The sequence below is a fragment of the Carassius carassius genome, chromosome 34 (genome assembly GCF_963082965.1).
Source record: "Carassius carassius chromosome 34, fCarCar2.1, whole genome shotgun sequence".
NCBI classification, from domain to species: Eukaryota; Metazoa; Chordata; class Actinopteri; order Cypriniformes; family Cyprinidae; genus Carassius; species Carassius carassius.
The window spans coordinates 22,482,665-22,500,973 of record NC_081788.1 but is presented as its reverse complement, the minus strand read 5'-3'; the positions used below and the strand labels follow the sequence as shown (position 1 = coordinate 22,500,973).

Genomic DNA, 18,309 nt, shown 5'->3' with positions numbered 1-18,309 from the left:
TGCACAACAAGTGTCCAAATCAAGACCTGTCAAACACAAAGGATCTGTGATGTATACATTGAATCGAGATGCTCCACCAGACATTGCCATGACACCGCTACCTTGGCTTCCAATTACACAAGGACAGACAGATGGATTTATACCAGGCAAAGAGCTGCTCAAGTCTTCAAAGACCTTCCTTACTGAGCCTTTTCAAATACCATCTGTAGCACAGCAACTAAAAGTTACATAAAACAAGGACGTCGCTCTCCTTTCTCTGTTTAGGCAGCAGCTACGGCAAAGAGGTGTACGTTTTTTGTCCCCACATAATATTTAGTGCACTTGTTTAATAAATGTTCCATACAGTTGGCAGTCAATTAAAAGTGAGAGAACGAGAGACAATGAAGAGGTCCTTACAGTATGTTAAGACAGAGGAGAGAAGGCTTTCATGAACAGCCAAGCTTTTCTGAGCTTTTCCTTTTTCCCCAGAGGACTCTCTCTCGTTCTTTCTCTCCTGAAAGCAGTAAGTGTTGAGGACCAGAACAGTGGGCGTGCAGTAGAAAGCGCTTTGTGAGGCCGGCCACTGTTTCCTGTTCGCTCACTCTGTGTGTCACGGTTATTATTAAATAACCAGCATTCTCCAGCTTCATGTGTGCTGAGTCGAGATAAATACAGGTAGAAAGTCACATAAGGTAGGAGTGATTACCGGGAGAATAGTGCTGTTAACCGGCACATTGTAGCCGTAACTGTTCGGTTCATGATAAGCGCTAAAAAGGAGCTATCAGTGCCAGTGTCTCCGGTTTTAGCCCGACTGCTCGCTTTGTTTATGCAGCCTGTTATAGAAATGGCTACAGGCTTATTATGGTAATGGCAGGGAAGCAAGGGGGAAAGAAAAAAGTAAAGCACAGTCAACATTAAGACGCCCATTTGTCTATTTTAACCGTTAAACTGTGAGGTTTTTTTCTGGACCCTAATTTTAACGATTCTGCAGGCATCTGATAGATTGTCAGCTGTTTGTTGAGTCGCAGCCTGAATGGCATTGGTCAGCACTATTTCTACTTGAGGAAGCAGAGATACCATCACAATTTCATTATAGTTGTGTAAGTGCACAATTCTGAAACCCTCTGGATTGAATCATACTACAGACTACCTACCATATGGCCTTTATTTTATTTTTTTTAAGGGATGATATGAAACAGACTTCCAGAAGATAAAAGAACACAATTGACATTAGTTTGAAATATTGGTTTGCTGTTTAACAGTCATCAGACCTTTATGACTTGTTATGGCATACGTAGTCAATGTTTGGAAAGGAATACTAGCATACTACTAAATACATTTTTAGCATTTTATACTCTATGCAGTTAACTTAATAAAATCTTCTGGTACTCCTGCATACTGTGCATATATAATACTGTGCAGTATATAATACAAATATGTATGATTTTCCAAATCTAGCCATATCATAAGTTTGGTAGGACTTGAACTTTAACCTCTGAGTCCATATCTGGCAATGACTTCACAGGCAGCATTTTGTGTATGAAGATGCCATCAAAAGAAACTGGTTTCAGATAGGCTTCTCAGCCACATCTAATTAACTAAAACAAATTCAAGAGAGCTTTAAAGCAATATTTATATTTATTTATATTTATAGACGTATGTTTTAAAAAAATTATGTCGTTTCTATTTATACCACCAACAGTCAAACTGCACATTGTGGGATATGAGTAGGATACAGCTCTGCTGTCTTCAAAAGCAATTAAGGCATTATGGTAGATAGGATGTTACCAGACATTGGATTTGGACATGTCTTGATGCCTTCCTCTCTCAGCTTTTAGACTCAGCTGGTGTTTGTGTTCATCCTAAACAAGCAAAAGCAAAGACACCATATAGTTTATGTCAGATCCATCAGTTAATTCCTGAACACTTAATCTGACAGACAGAAACAAAAAGTCATCTAGTTTTGGATCAAAATTTTATGAAACGGAATGTGTAATCTGTTGTATTTTTAGATACTTGAGCTGTTGCATGTCAGATATCTTCTAGACAGAGAGAGGAGGTGTCATTCTTAGTTTCCTCTATCTGTCCCACTTTCGAAGGATTCCGCTTTGACCTCATCATCACTCCTTGGTGAGCACGAAGCTAACCGTGCATCCTAAACTCTGGAATAATGCATGCTTTTCATTCCTCGAGCCTTTACTTCTGACTGTCTAATTAAAGAGAGCAGGTTTTAGGAAGGGAGAGGAAAAAGTGAAAAGCTGTCAAGAATGACTCACGCTGTGAGGGAAAGAGAGTAATGCAGCCCCAGTCTGAATGAAAGCTCACTGACACTGTATTGAAAAGATTGTGTGCAAATATTTGTTCGCCTAACAGAACGTATCAAAAGACACTGATTTGAATAGACAATCAGGCTGCACAACAGAAAACATCAATACTAGCGGGTGACAGCTGAGAGAGTGAGAGGAGAAAGAACTGACAATATAGAAAGCAGATAGCAGACACACACACACACTCCCACACAAATACGTGTTCATTGTATTTTGCAAATTGCCCTCTTGACAAGTCGTCTCTACACGCACCTCCTCAGAGCAGAAGGATCGTCTCATTAAAAACCAACCCAGCAAAAGACCTCCCAGTAAGCCAGGTTCTTTTAAATGCTACTTTCAGGTAGCGGTCAAAACCATTGCCTTGGAAACCACGGAAATGTCGCGGACAAGCTGCATACCATGAGGCGGCGTGTGGCCGTCAGCTGCCGCAAACCACACAGCGTGAGGCCGTCGCACACACACGCTCAATTTCCACACCAGCGGGGTGACAGCATCTCCACACAATATCGCCATCCTCTCATGAAGAAAAGAAAACAAATTACACGTCTGCCTAACAGCACCGGAACGCTGGCCGGCCAATAGAATTTCCCCATTCCATTGCATCTCATTTGCATGTGACACCAGCAATAGGAGCCGTCACACAGGCTGCATGTCTCTGTCGTTTGTCGTTTTCAATGCCAAATCATTTTTGGTCTCTCAATATAGCTATGAATCACTCTGAAAGAAGGTGTGAGAGACCGGAAGTGTGTGAATGTGTGTGTTTGGTGCATTCAAATCATGTCGGAAAATAGTATTTACTAGTTGATCACACATGAAGGCCACCACAAAGTCCTAATTATGAATGGAGGATTAATATGTTTTTATAAGTTTCTTTAAAGGAGTAGTTAACTTAAAAATGAAAATTTGCTCACCCTTAAGCCATCCAAGATATAAGTAGATTAGTTTCTTAGAAAAGATTTGTAAAAAAAAAAATGTATAAATAAATAAAAACGGAGCATTACATCACTTGCTCACCAATGGATCCTCTGCAGTTAATGGGTGTCATCAGAATGAGAGATCAAACAGCTGATGAAAACATTTAAATAATCCACAATTAATCAACATGAATCCAACATGCGTGTTAAAGTCTTGTGAAGTGAAAATCTGCGTGTAATAAATTCATTAAGGCATTTTAACTGTAAAATGTTGCTTCTGTCCAAAATCCATAATAACGCTTACTCCATTGAAAAAGTCCATCCCCTGTTGTTCTCCCACATCAAAATCCACCTATATGTTTAGAACTGTTTTGGATTGTTTTCAAATGAGGCAACTTTTTTCACAAGTAACAGGAAGCAATGGTTTAAAGTTTAAACGATGGATTTGTTTCTTGCAAACACAGCTTTTCATTTCAAAAATTGTTAATTTATGGACTGGAGTCGTGTGGACTACTTGTGGATTATTGTGATGTTTTTAGCAGCTGTTTAGTCTCTCATTCTGACGGCACCCATTCACTGCAAAAGATCCATTGGTGAGCAAGTGATATAATGCTACATTTCTCAAAATTTGTTCCAACAAAGAAATAAACTTATCTACATATTGGATGGCCAGTAAATTTTCATCAAATTAAAATGTTTGGCCCAGAATTTCTGAGTTGGGGGCATATTAGTGAAAAAACATGTCTGATGCAATGGACGTAGCCTCTGTTTTTAAAAGTAGAGAAAAATCTAGCTGAATTTTTTTGTAGAAAAGATTCATTACCATCTTGCTCCAACCAAAGCAACTTGAACACATTGGCATTGTAATTACAACTTTCCAAAATGTAAATACAAACTTTCTTGGAGAACTTGAATGTACCATTAATGTTGCTGTTGCAGGCTGGATAAAGACAAGTAAGCGTATGGTGTGTTGTTTCTGGTGTGCTGGCCCCACAGGTGGCTCGCGGGGTGTGGGCTTTATTCGCTTTGATAAGAGGATAGAAGCGGAGGAAGCCATCAAGGGCCTGAATGGACAGAAGCCCTCAGGTGCTGTCGAGCCCATTACGGTGAAGTTTGCCAACAACCCCAGCCAGAAAACCAGCCAGGCACTACTGTCGCAGTTGTACCAATCCCCCAACCGCCGCTACCCGGGACCCCTCCACCACCAAGCGCAGAGGTTCAGGTGAATACAATCAGTCTACAATAATAATAATAATAATAATATGTATATTTTCTTACATAGCTCCCTTTGAAACTCACTTAAATTTGGTGGAATAGCAAGGCAAAATAGGTGTCTGGATTTTGAAATGGTTACCTGTAGAGCTCAAGTTGTGTGTGTCATGTCACCACTGAGGAATAGCTGCTCCCAAAAATCTGCAGGAGCAAAATTATATTCAGAAAAGAAACTGAAGCGGAGGACTGAAAAGAGACAGTGGGGTTCTGTCATTGACAATTCTCCTCTGATTTCTTTTTATCATACGCCATCCTCCCCTTTTTTCATTTCACATCTGTTCCTTTCATTTCAGTTCAGCAGGCCAGCAATAACTTCACTCTGGCAGCTAACACCTTTACAGCCCTGGGCGGCGCTTCTCAACCTTTTGAAAATAATAAATGAAGTGATTTTTCTCTACTGTACCCCCACACTACACACATAGTTAGTCACACGCAACAATAACAACACCTTTTGATCCCACCGTTGATTTGCAAGGTCGTTGCTTAACGTCTCCTTTCCTCACAGGCCAATTCACATTAACTATGAGACATGTCTTAGGAGCTTCGGCAAACCTACCAAAATACATGAGGTCATCTTGCAGTGAAATTGTATTTCTTAATAGCAGCAGATGTCGATTCACAATCAAGCAGACATTGAATAGTATCAACAGTGTTAGCTTTAAGCATTAAGCATAATTATACTAAGTGTTTTTGTGCTTTTAGGACATGAAAAACTTGGTTTCTTGCTTTAATCAAACTAGAATCAAAGTAGGTTGACATTTCAGTATATGCTTAGCTGAACTTCCACATTTTTGAACCACTGCTTGTACATGCAATTTACATATGCAAACTTATTTTGAAAATTGGAAACAGGATATAATGTCATGTTCCAAGGCTCCAAAAAAACATGAATTCCAAATAGCTTCTGAAGTCAAAGTTCACCTAAAAATGAAACATTGATCTTTCACACATCTGTGTGATCACATTCGTATGAATGGAAGCAGAACGGACTGTAGTATGAAGCTCATAAGAACCATTCAAAATATTTCATTATTCAGTTGTATCATAAATATAAAATACTTTGGATGAGTTACAGTCTCTATCCTCTAGATGCACGAACTGTCAGTGTGATGCTTACTTCAAAGCAAGAGATCTTTTGTTTAGACAAACAGGACTCGTCAAGCAATTAGCACTGCACAGCAATACTGATAACAGAAATTAGTATTTAATTCGTCATCCATCACAAGCACTTACTACTGAAGAGATCTGAAAAGGATGAGTCCCATTTGCATGTATTAGTTGACCGCACAAAGGCCTCATTGTGTTGTGTGTATGTGTTTGTGTTTGTAGAGGAAGTGTGAAAAGCTGTAGGCAGGGCCAAGCAGGGTTGAGATATGCCTGCATATATCTAACACATCGCCTCCTCTTGCACCTCAGAGCCCTCTCTCCAATTAACTTATTTACCCACAAAGCAACCTACCTCCCTAATTGGCATCTTAATGACTCGACACACCGAATGTCCTCATTTTATTTTGGCTCCAAGTTCACAGAAGGCAGAGTCACCAACTGTTGACCTAGTGCAGAGAGGGAGGGCCAGCATGTGTACATGTGTTTGTCTGGAGAAGTTCAGTTTGAAATGTAAGAAAGCAGTAATTAGCCCTCTTGGCCATCTTGCAGTTTTAATAGGAAATAAGACAAGGCTGAGCCGAGTGAGGGACGGAGGTCACAGATTAGCCAAACAGACAGGAGCCTAAAATAAGAATGACTGATGGGGAAGGAAAGTGTTATACAACGGCCCGCTGGGTCACTGCGACTAATTGCACAAGCACAAAGAAAGAGAAAATAAGAGGAAGAAAGGGCACTCCCAGTTAATGCAACATCCCAACTTCATTGAGATGTCATTTTATATTAAAGTTTTCACGTAGGCTAAAGGATGACCCCAGACCAATTTCGTCCATATTATTAGCATATTATCTGCACATGTTCAGACACTAAGATTCATTCCTAATATATCATTCTGAGTATCTTTTTTTATTAATCATTTATTTATCTTTCTGAGTTTTATTTTCAATATGCTCATACCCTTCTTAATCATTCTTTGATTGTCACTATAGAAATACATTACAATATTGCAATATATTCGGAATATAAACATTCCTTTCTGGGCAAATGCATACAAATTCTCCATTTTACTGTGTCATATATATATGGGGAAGTCGTGGACTAATGGTTAGAGAGTCGAACTCGCAATCGAAGGGTTGTGAGTTCGAGTCTCGGGCCGGCAGGAATTGTGGGTGGGGGGAGTGCATGTACAGTGCTCTCTCCACCCTCAATACCACTACTCAGGTGCCCTTGAGCAAGGCACTGAACCCCCAACTGCTCCCCAGGCGCCGCAGCATAAATGGCTGCCCACTGCTCTGGGTGTGTGTTTGTTCACTGCTCTGTGTGTGTGCACTTCGGATGGGTTAAATGCAGAGCACGAATTCTGAGTAAGGGTCACCATACTTGGCTGAATGTCACGTCACTTTCATATATATATATATATATGTTATAGAATATCCCACATTGTTTAAAAAACAACTAAAATGTCTTAATTGATAGAAATGTTTACATATATATATATATATATATATATATATATATATATATATATGGCTCGATTTACCTGAATAATTTTAAGCTCCTGTTTTTGAGGCGTGACTTCCACTGTATCACTGTCAAGCTCAGGGTTATTTACTACAATTTTAAAATATAAAATATATTTATATATATTTTTTGCATATTAGAAAATATAGCATACACAGATATAAAAAAATATATATACATATATATTAATCTTAATAATTAGAGCATGCAAGTCAGCCTATTGCAGTTTGTATATATGTTACACAAACGGTGTAGTGAATAATATTTTAGGACTGCAGCACTGTTAGTCTAAACAACTGGGTGGGCATTCAAGTGGCCTCCTGTCATCATAAGTGCTGCTGCAAGTCTGCTGTTCTTTGGATGTATGATTGACTCTGTGAGATGCCTGATGGGGCAGCACAGTGTAATGGCCCATTCCTAGATTGGCGTCTTCCTTCAATGAGGCAAGGATGTAACATTAGTTCCACTGAGTGAGTCAACCATCTGCCTGGCATTAACCCCAGAACCCTCCTTCTCTTTACAGGCTGGACAATTTGCTTAATATGGCCTATGGCGTTAAGAGGTAATTAAAACTTCACCGAATGCCAGATGTCCATGTTGACAGTATGATTTTTTTTTTTTAAATCACGTGCATTCATTTCAGTTCAAGGTTTTTTCCCTTCTTCTTTAGTTATTTTGCTTCTTTCTTACTTTTTTTTACTGGATTATTTTTTATTTCAACCTACCAATCTGTAGACCTAAAAAGTGTAAGTATATTTTATAATTTGTGGTGTTTGATCATGATGATTATACATTTTTTATGAGTTCCGTTTTGGTATTTTGTGTTTTATTGTTGTGTAGCTCCTGTTTTGAAGCGTGGCTTCCACAGGATTCAGGGGCTGAAGCCGTACCTCCGTCCAGCTCAGGGTTACACACTGCCAACAACTGAACAAAATTATGTACATTCCCAGTGCATTACATATAACAGCTAAAATACATGGATCGATGGAAGGCTTTTATGTTTTTCGTCTACTTGTTTCCATTTTATTTGTTGGAATGAGCTGGTCTAGAGCGAGACGGAGGGGGTGACAGCTCACCTGGATCCCTGCAGGAAATGTAGTGTTTCACTGCAGGTTTAGGAGCCTCTGATCAGTTGGGTTTGCTCATGTTCTTTTTGCTTTGTGCTGTTGTGGATGTAGTGAAAAGGCTTCTTTTGAACATATTTTAGTGCTTATGACATTTTGTTGCATATTTTAGTATCTATTGAAACACTTTGATGTCCCTCGAACACCAAACACTCAAGGCTAAGATGGAGGGAGTAGCATGAAAGGATGTGCATTGTGCACATTTCTTTTTTTCAGATACCTCTCCGTTAAGACTAAAGGCTCTGCATTTACTAGATTTCTTCTCTTTCTAGAAAAGTCCTTTGCGTTTCTTCACTGGCTGATCTGATGATTGTTGGTAGAAAACAATTGATTTTTTTTTTTTTTTGCAAAATCTGACAAGTAACAGGATGTGCAACAATAAAACATGATATGCAAACAAAGCAGCGGCATCTTTCAAAACAAATGAAGAGACAAAAGATTCCTTTTTATTTACACTTGCTGCGATCAGCTGTCAAATAAGCCAGTCTGCCTCAAGAGAGGGAAAATTTAGGGGAGATGAAACCGACAAGGAGTTGGGGAGGCATTGTGCTCACAGAGCATGCCGTAGAAGATAATGAACAAAGACCAGTCTGAGAAGTGAGCATCACTAGGTGAAGGTGGGCAGCTCAGAAGGGTGGGATGGCTCTAGGTCATTTGCTTGTTGCTATGCAACCTCTCATCCAACTGTTTGCCTTAGTTCGAAAAACAGACAGCGCTCGGCCCTGCCCTAGTAGTCACCAGACACCTCTGTGTCAGCAATATGCTAGTCTGACCCTCACCCGCTTGCCCCCAGATGACTGGCATCCAAATTACCATGAAGCCATATTTGATGGATAATGGCTTCGGATTCATTATTAACACAGAAATACCAGCATAACTGAAGTCATGAGATGGTTGCTTGTCACAAGACACAAAGTGAACCGACTTACCATTATACCCTTCATTTACAAAAGCAAAAGAGAGAGACAGATGTATTGACGAACAGGCTAAAACACAGATGAAACGTCTGAGTAATTCTTGGCAGAACAAGAAGCAGGGAATTGGCCAGCCCTGTACTCCGTGCAGTGCTATCGATCACAGTCACACACTGCGGAGCGGCAGAGGGTGTGGGTGGAATACGCTCTGTTCCCCATGCTAGCTGGCTGGAAAGTGCTGCTTCCATTTTCTGCTTGCTGGCAGCTTCCTACCCACCTCCCCAAACCTTTCGGATTCGAAGACGATGGCGGCAGCAAAGCGGAAATCTCAATTAAAGCACACCCAATAATGCCTATAGTCATTCCTTGAGAGGTGGCACACGAAATAAACCTTTTATCCAATTTACCTTTTATTTAAAGTGGAAATTTCCTTTAAGCGGAAAGGCAATTAAGTGAAATCAACTGAGCATTCAAATCTTTGTATCATGAGGGAGGAAAAAATGAAAGATTACAAGGAGAATGAGAGCAGATTTACTCAATTGCATGCGAAATCTCTGTCTAGTAGGGATGAATTTCGAAGGTATTAATATGCAGAGTTCCTGTAATTTAGTTCCCCAATAGATCCTGCATCCTGGCAACCGTCGCTTCTGCTCAGCCCCCCGCAGCTGGCACCAGGGCACAGCCCTTTCACTCGGCATTCAAAAAACCATCCGGTTGCCTTCTGCCTGAAATACAACATGCAGATATTTTGACTCCAGACTGATAGACTGAAAAGTTTATGGTGCTAAAATTGCTAGCATAACCCTTGAAGAGTCAGAAGCTTGGCTAGTAGCAGCTTGACTTACACATCTTCCTCACTCTCTCTCTCATCCTGCAGGTTCTCCCCCATCACCATCGATAGCATGACCAGTCTAGTGGGGATGAATATCCCGGGTCACACAGGAACGGGCTGGTGCATCTTTGTCTACAACCTGTCTCCAGACTCAGACGAGAGCGTCCTGTGGCAGCTCTTTGGACCGTTCGGAGCCGTAAACAACGTCAAGGTGATCCGCGACTTCAACACCAACAAATGCAAGGGGTTCGGTTTCGTCACCATGACAAACTACGACGAAGCGGCCATGGCCATTGCCAGTCTGAATGGGTATCGGTTGGGTGACCGTGTCTTGCAAGTGTCTTTCAAGACCAACAAGACCCACAAGTCCTGAACTCCCCTCCCATCACTTGTGTAGCTCCTTAAAGCTCCTCTAATACTAAAAACCCACCTCTGCCCACTCAGCTACTCAAAACAGGATCACACCCGACCAACAAACCTACAAAAAAGAACTGGATATGGCTTATAATATAACTTTGGACCTATAAGCCAATGTTGCCTAAGTATTACAAAATGACAAATTGAGAATATTCATTATTTGGAGCCCCTGGAAGTGGTACAGGGCTTCTGTTGTATATCTTTTTAAGTTTTTGTGATTGTCTTTACTTTTTTCTTTTCTTTTTTTTCTCTGTAAACAGTAGCAAAACCAGACCGCCCTTATTTTGAAGAAGAAAATGTCCTTCTTTAGATCGAACTGTCTTGGTGTCGATTCAGGATTTTTTCTTTCTTTTTTAAATCCGGATCCACTGTCGTTAGAACAGCGCCTCCCTGGTAAAGGAACAGGAGGGGATCTTTTTAAAAAAAAAAATCAGTGATCATTCATTCATTTGTTTTGGTGTAAATTGTTAGAGATCCCCAAAATGAATTGACAGGGATGAGGCCATCCCTTTTCTCTAATGCAGAAGATGTTTCTAGCATAGTTTTGGTTTTGTACTGCAAACAAAACACACGTCTGTCCTCACGGGGGATTCAGGGGGAAGGGGCGAGGGAAGGGACGGGCTAGCGCTCCTGATGACACGTTGCGTCAAAAAAAAACAAAAAAAACCTACACACACTGTTGCCAAAGAGAAAATCTCTTTGCTTGAAAATGCGTTTAGAAAAAATGAAAAAATAAAGAGAAAGAAGATCTATTTTTATAAATAAAGATTAAAATAATTATTGAATAATTTTTACAAGAATCTGGATTTGAAAAAAGAGAAAAATATTTTGACTGGCTAATTAGGGATGGGGGGAGGGGTCAGGTGCCACCTTGTCTTGTTCATTCTGCCGTGGTACTTTTTAGGATCCAAGGTCGTTTGTTTTTTTGAGGAGAACCGTATTGGCAATGGAAGAATTTTGTAGATGGAAGAATTTATCAAGGGATGCAAATTCAGGCAGGTAATTTTCATAGCAGTAATTATTCAACAGCGATACCCAATAGGAGAGGCACAGGGGTCTTCCCAGGCCAACCACATCTTCACAGTCAAGGGCCCAAAGCAAGGCCACTCATTGTCCACTCATTTACTTTAGAACATCCGTCTTTTGAATATAAGTAATAAAGATACACACGTGCGCACACACACTTCTTTCTCCATTCGGATGACATATACATGGTTATGTTTAATTTGCTATGATTTCGTGATAGCGCATTTGAGATGTACTTCCTTTAGCGATCAACAGTAGGTGCTATATTACATGGTTCACTTATCTTAAATATCCAACTTTGTTGTTCTTCGTATTGTTTAGAGAGAAAAAAAGAAAATTTCGATGTTGCCATTATATTAAGCTGCTGTTTTTCTTCTTTCGTTGACGTTTATTCTTTCGAAATCGTCGCCATCTGGTCTGGAGAAACCCCAGATAAACAAACTCGGGCGTCTATGACGATGTTCCTTTGGCTTGCTTACTTCTAGGTTATTTGCTGAGTGTACAGCGTTTGTCGAAATTCAGCGATAATTAGCTAGTTCTGTTAGTCTAGTATTTGTTTCCTCAAAGGATCTATTATGACTGTCTTTCTTTGTTGTGTACAAATGGATGATATATAGTCAACATTTTCTGTTCCAATATCTATATCTATCTGAGTTGTCAATGTTTTTCGTTCAGGATTGTCTTTTTTCATATGAAAACTTTATGAAGTAATGGTTCAGTTACTTAGAAAAACTTGTGAGGAATCCTGTTTAATATGTTGTCATGTCACTTGTGAAGATAAAGAAAAAAAACGCAAAAAAAAGACCTGAAAAATTGGATAGATTTATTTGATTTAATGGCGCAGCAAAAGAAATCGAACAAAAAGCTTCTTGAGAAAAATCTGTATTTATTTATTGATCGATTGATTGATTGTCTCATTGATTAAATTATTTATTTATCTCGATTTATTTATTTACTTGTTGCTTTCTTATGTTGTCTGTGTTTTTGCGTGATTCTGGTTCAGGGAGGGGGGGTCTTTCTGAGCTAAAGGGAACAAATGACTAGGGGAGACGCTCTTCCATTAGTCCTGTGCACTGAGAAATTTTAGTACATTTGTGCTTTGTACCAATATATCAAAATTACAACATAAAAAAATTTAAAAGTCAAAAATGAAAAAAATGTCAAGAGGGTTGGTGAGGCTCTTCCCTTATTAATAGAAACAGTTACTCGCTATGCATAACCTAGCCGATAGTTCAATTTGCTATTGCTTTTTTCTTGTCTTGTTAAACATAAATCTTTAAATCTTTTTCAATAAAGTTTAGTCTTAATAGAATGTTATAACAGTTGTTCTGGTTCAATATAACCTGTGATAAGTTTGTGTAGTTTTAAAAGCCACTTCCCGTCCTCCCTCCACACACTACCGTTGCTTTGTGATTAAACTTTATGCAAAAACGTGGGTCTGAAATGTAGTTTCTCATGGATCTCGACGACGTTCATGTCAGGCTTTGCTGCCCTAATTTGATTGATCGATATGTGTCCATTGTTTTAGTATGATTCATCAACTCATCTGAACTGTAACCTTCATTACAACCACATTGATACTCCAAAAAAAGGAGAAAAAAAAGCATTGACTCTGATTGTACAGGTTGAACAAAAATAGCTATTGCAGATAATATTTGATAGATGACACCTGTTATATATTTTCTAAGATATAGTCTATTTTGAGAGGTAAACTTCCTGAATGGAGAGCTCGTCTCTTGTTAAGCATTCTTGTGAATGCTGGAGAATGAAAAACATAAGTCACCTTCATGAGCAGTCTTACATTCCTCCACCTCTAATGCCATCCATCCTCCTCTGCTCCGTCTCTAAGGGGGCGGCGGTGGCGGCGGCACATCCCTTCTCAAACCCCGCTGCGGCTGGGAGTTTGAATTATGCAACGACCCCAGTAGAATGTTGTTCTGATGTACGAACAAATTTCCTGCATTATGTCCTCAACTTTTGGTTAATGGCATCACCCTCCGCGTGTCTGAGCGTGGATGACTGCACGGGAAAGCGTCTAGGACGCGTGAGAGTTTGCGGGGGTGTTGGAAATGCAGGGCCGTGCCTCTATAGTGCATGCCCATATCGCAGTGTCTCTCCCCCTGTAGCGCCTTACAGTGGCAGCCTGCCAATAGGAACCCATCAGCCAGTAGTGTAGGAGGGAAGGCAAAGTGAGGAACAAGGCTCTTGTCATAATTCATTTTCTCCTGAAATGTGTTTGTTTACTATCTGAAAAATCTATAAATCTTTAAAGACAAAAAAAAAAAAAGGTAAAAAAAAATGTTCACCGGACCAAGCTGGTCTCTCCTACTTACGTTATTACTTATCTATAGATTATTGATTATTGTTACTATGATTAATATTATTCTCATTATCCTTATTCTTATTACGAATCAAATTACTGCGATGAATGACTTCATGTTATCCTTGCTAGTTTAGGTCATTTCTGAAACTGGAAACAAAATATGGAAAAAAATACTTGCTGTAAATGTTTTTTTTTTTTCTTTCTTTTTCATAAAACTGTTGTGTTTGAATTATTTGTACTTTTGAATGTTGGGACAATAAAATAAGGTGTTGAAAGCTGTGTGCTGCCATGTCGTGTTCATTTTCTCAAGGCCCCAGAGGCACAAATGTCACTTGAGCTGCACCTTTTTGATAAGAATTTGATCAGTTAGCCTCAATGAGTGTGAATGGCAGCGTGATTACTCACACAAAAGTTGAGATTCAGAATGAGGCACGGAAACTTCCAGTAGATGCATTAAGCATACCCTCTCCTTGGCTGTAATACAAAATAGACAGATGTGATGTAGTGAGACGTGAGAGCACAGCGCCCCCTGTATTGTTCCTGTAGAATTACTGTAGCTCTCTGTAGCCATTTAAAAAGTTTTTTAATTAAAAAGCTTTCATAAATAAATAAATTGTAGTGTGGTATGATTAAATATGATTATATGAAACTGCATTATATAATTATATGATTAAAATGCTGTACACTCACGTGAGAGGAAGAGTCCAGTCATATCATTCATCTTGAAAATCCTATTGTCTCACAGCATTAATAAAACAAAAATAAATAATGTTATATAGTGCTTTCAGCTAAGACATTTAAATAAAGTACAACCCGAATTCCGGAAAAGTTGGGACGTTTTTTAAATTTTAATAAAATGAAAACTAAAAGACTTTCAAATCACATGAGCCAATATTTTATTCACAATAAAACATAGATAACATAGCAAATGTTTAAACTGAGAAAGTTTACAATTTTATGCACAAAATGAGCTCATTTCAATTTTGATTTCTGCTACAGGTCTCAAAATAGTTGGGACGGGGCATGTTTACCATGGTGTAGCATCTCCTTTTCTTTTCAAAACAGTTTGAAGACGTCTGGGCATTGAGGCTATGAGTTGCTGGAGTTTTGCTGTTGGAATTTGGTCCCATTCTTGCCTTATATAGATTTCCAGCTGCTGAAGAGTTCGTGGTCGTCTTTGACGTATTTTTCATTTAATGATGCGCCAAATGTTCTCTATAGGTGAAAGATCTGGACTGCAGGCAGGCCAGGTTAGCACCCGGACTCTTCTACGACGAAGCCATGCTGTTGTTATAGCTGCAGTATGTGGTTTTGCATTGTCCTGCTGAAATAAACAAGACCTTCCCTGAAATAGACGTTGTTTGGAGGGAAGCATATGTTGCTCTAAAACCTTTATATACCTTTCAGCATTCACAGAGCCTTCCAAAACATGCAAGCTGCCCATACCGTATGCACATTCAACGGGGAGTCGTGGCCTAATGGTTAGAGAGTCGGACTCCCAATCGAAAGGTTGTGAGTTCGAGTCCCGGGCCGGCAGGAATTGTGGGTGGGGGGAGTGCATGTACAGTTCTCTCTCCACCTTCAATACCACGACTTAGGTGCCCTTGAGCAAGGCATCGAACCCCCAACTGCTCCCTGGGCGCCGCAGCATAAAAAATGGCTGCCCACTGCTCCGGGTGTGTGCTCACAGTGTGTGTGTGTGTGTTCACTGCTCTGTGTGTGTGCACTTTGGATGGGTTAAATGCAGAGCACAAATTCTGAGTATGGGTCACCATACTTGGCTGAATGTCACTTCACTCACTTATGCACCCCCATACCATCAGAGATGCTGGCTTTTGAACTGAACGCTGATAACATGCTGGAAGGTCTCCCTCCTCTTTAGCCCGGAGGACACGGCGTCCGTGATTTCCAACAAGAATGTCAAATTTGGACTCGTCTGACCATAAAACACTATTCCACTTTGAAATAGTCCATTTTAAATGAGCCTTGGCCCACAGGACACGACGGCGCTTCTGGACCATGTTCACATATGGCTTCCTTTTTGCATGATAGAGCTTTAGTTGGCATCTGCTGATGGCACGGCGGATTGTGTTTACCGACAGTGGTTTCTGAAAGTATTCCTGGGCCCATTTAGTAATGTCATTGACACAATCATGCCGATGAGTGATGCAGTGTCGTCTGAGAGCCCGAAGACCACGGGCATCCAATAAAGGTCTCCGGCCTTGTCCCTTATGCACAGAGATTTCTCCAGTTTCTCTGAATCTTTTGATGATGTTATGCACTGTAGATGATGAGATTTGCAGAGCCTTTGCAATTTGACGTTGAGGAACATTGTTTTTAAAGTTTTCCACAATTGTTTTACGCAGTCTTTCACAGATTGGAGAGCCTCTGCCCATCTTTACTTCTGAGAGACTCTGCTTCTCTAAGACAAAGCTTTTATAGCTAATCATGTTACAGACCTGATATCAATTAACTTAATTAATCACTAGATGTTCTCCCAGCTGAATCTTTTCAAAACTGCTTGCTTTTTTTGCCATTTGTTGCCCCCGTGCCAACTTTTTTGAGACCTGTAGCAGGCATTAAGTTTTAAATGAGCTAATTAAGTGGATAAAAGTGTAAAATTTCTCAGTTTAAACATTTGCTACGTTATCTATGTTCTATTGTGAATAAAATATTGGCTCATGTGATTTGAAATTCCTTTAGTTTTCATTTTATTAAAATTTAAAAAACGTCCCAACTTTTCCGGAATTCGGGTTGTACATCTAAACAGAACAATCAAAATAAACAATATATTAACAAACAATATACATATTACAGACACAATACAACCACTGAACACAGAAAACAAGGCTGGGACATCAAGTAGCAGGTTGTTTTTACATTAGAATCGAATTTGAATTTAGGTAGCAAACAGGATGCAGAACTACAATTCAAATGTAGCATTAAATGAACTGAAACCCAAAGAAACATGTCATTTTTAACTAGAGAGCTTTGACAAACTTTGAGTGATGGATTCACAAAGTCTTGTCTGAAAGTTAAAGTTTCTTAAAACCTTTTAAAGTGCAAAGGTTTTATAAACCTTACAGACAGACATACAAACAGGTGTTTGAAATACAGAAACTTAAGAAGAAACACAAAGAAAATGTAATGAATGTATCTTTAACTAAAAGCAAATCCATAATTAAATGATCACACTTGTCATCTCATAACTAGAAAAGGAAGATTCATCTAAACAAACATTGAAAGTCTTGTCTTTCTGAAGTCTTGTCTAAAAGTTAAAGATGTTTAATAATTTTTGTAGTATAAAGATTCTAGGCCTAATCAGATAAACATATAAATAGATAAAGAACTTTATTTCCCAGAAAACTATTACCTGTGCTAAATTAACTTCCTTTAATTCTAGTTACACTTACTGTGAGATGTGGCCACATCATTTCAAATTCCAACTCAAAATAGTTGAAAAGAAAAAGATAAACAAACAGTTTATGGTAAAGTTTTTGGTAAAAAGCAGCAGCAGTTAAACTTCACACATCCAGTCCATCAGGTGTCCGTAAAAAGTCAAAAAAAATGCCGAAGATGAAGAAAAGCCACATGAAGAAAACTTACTGAGTCCATAACTAAAAAGTAAGCAAATATACTTTTATTTCATTTATCATCCCTGAAACAAAAACTACAGCCATATTCACTTAACAAACAACATTTGTCAAGACGGTATAACTTCATACAGAATTTGACTGCAGTGGCATTTATAATGTTAAAATGTGGCGTAGGATTCATTATAACAAATTAATATGGATGTGGGTGCTCTGATTCACCACATGGATGATTGACCTCGGTTTGTGGCCTGTGGCATTGGGGTGGGCAGGGCTTAACGGTGGTCTATGTCCTTGGGGTGGGCAGGGCTCAATGCTGAGCTGAAGGGCAAAAGGGGCGAGGGGTGTGATAAAGCGATCAGGTCGTTCCAAGTCGCTTCACACCGTTAAGGATTTAATGAGGCAAAAGCCCCGTTAAGGAAGAGAATCTGCATCATGAATCATCAGCCTCCTCTTTAAAAATTCCTCTACTACCCACCATCTCCTAAAAAAGGCAGGGGTTTTGATGCGTCTGATATTGAATCTAACTGATGGGGCTTATATCTTCATTACACGACGACTTCACCTTGTGAGGTATCTGCTGTGGAAAGACACATCAGATGAGTAACACACATATCCGCCGTCTGACTGCTGTCTTCTGTAAACATCTGGCATGATGCCATATGTGACTAGTTATTATGCAATGCATTTCACAATCTGGCATACATTTGCTCTGAAGATGAGGAGTTATGTCATTTACCATGTAATGGAACATGAATACATTCATCAGCTAGACAGAGCTCTCTTGATATGGACATATGACTGTACACACCTGTTGAACTTCATATCTTCATACATTCACAAATACCAGATATCTAAAGACTAGTGTGTAACAAATGACTAATATAATACTGATGTATCACTTGCATCACTAAAAAATTGTTACAAAATATTTAGTTTGCATTACATTTACTGAGAAAAAGT

General features: G+C 39.4%; 1 protein-coding gene across 2 annotated transcripts in view; it reads left to right on the top strand.

Moving 5' to 3' along the window:
- The window catches only part of LOC132114761 (ELAV-like protein 4), a 78,362-nt gene extending 64,330 nt beyond the window's left edge, over positions 1-14,032 (top strand). The window contains exons 7-9 of one of the 2 annotated variants that reach the window (XM_059523076.1): positions 4,217-4,442; positions 7,641-7,679; positions 10,033-14,032. In XM_059523076.1, coding sequence (XP_059379059.1) covers positions 4,217-4,442; positions 7,641-7,679; positions 10,033-10,360 — 593 coding nt within the window. In that variant the 3' untranslated portion in view covers positions 10,361-14,032. The remainder of the gene's footprint in view (positions 1-4,216; positions 4,443-7,640; positions 7,680-10,032) is intronic. The other variant, XM_059523077.1, reaches the window with a different exon arrangement.
- Positions 14,033-18,309: the final 4,277 nt, after the last annotated feature.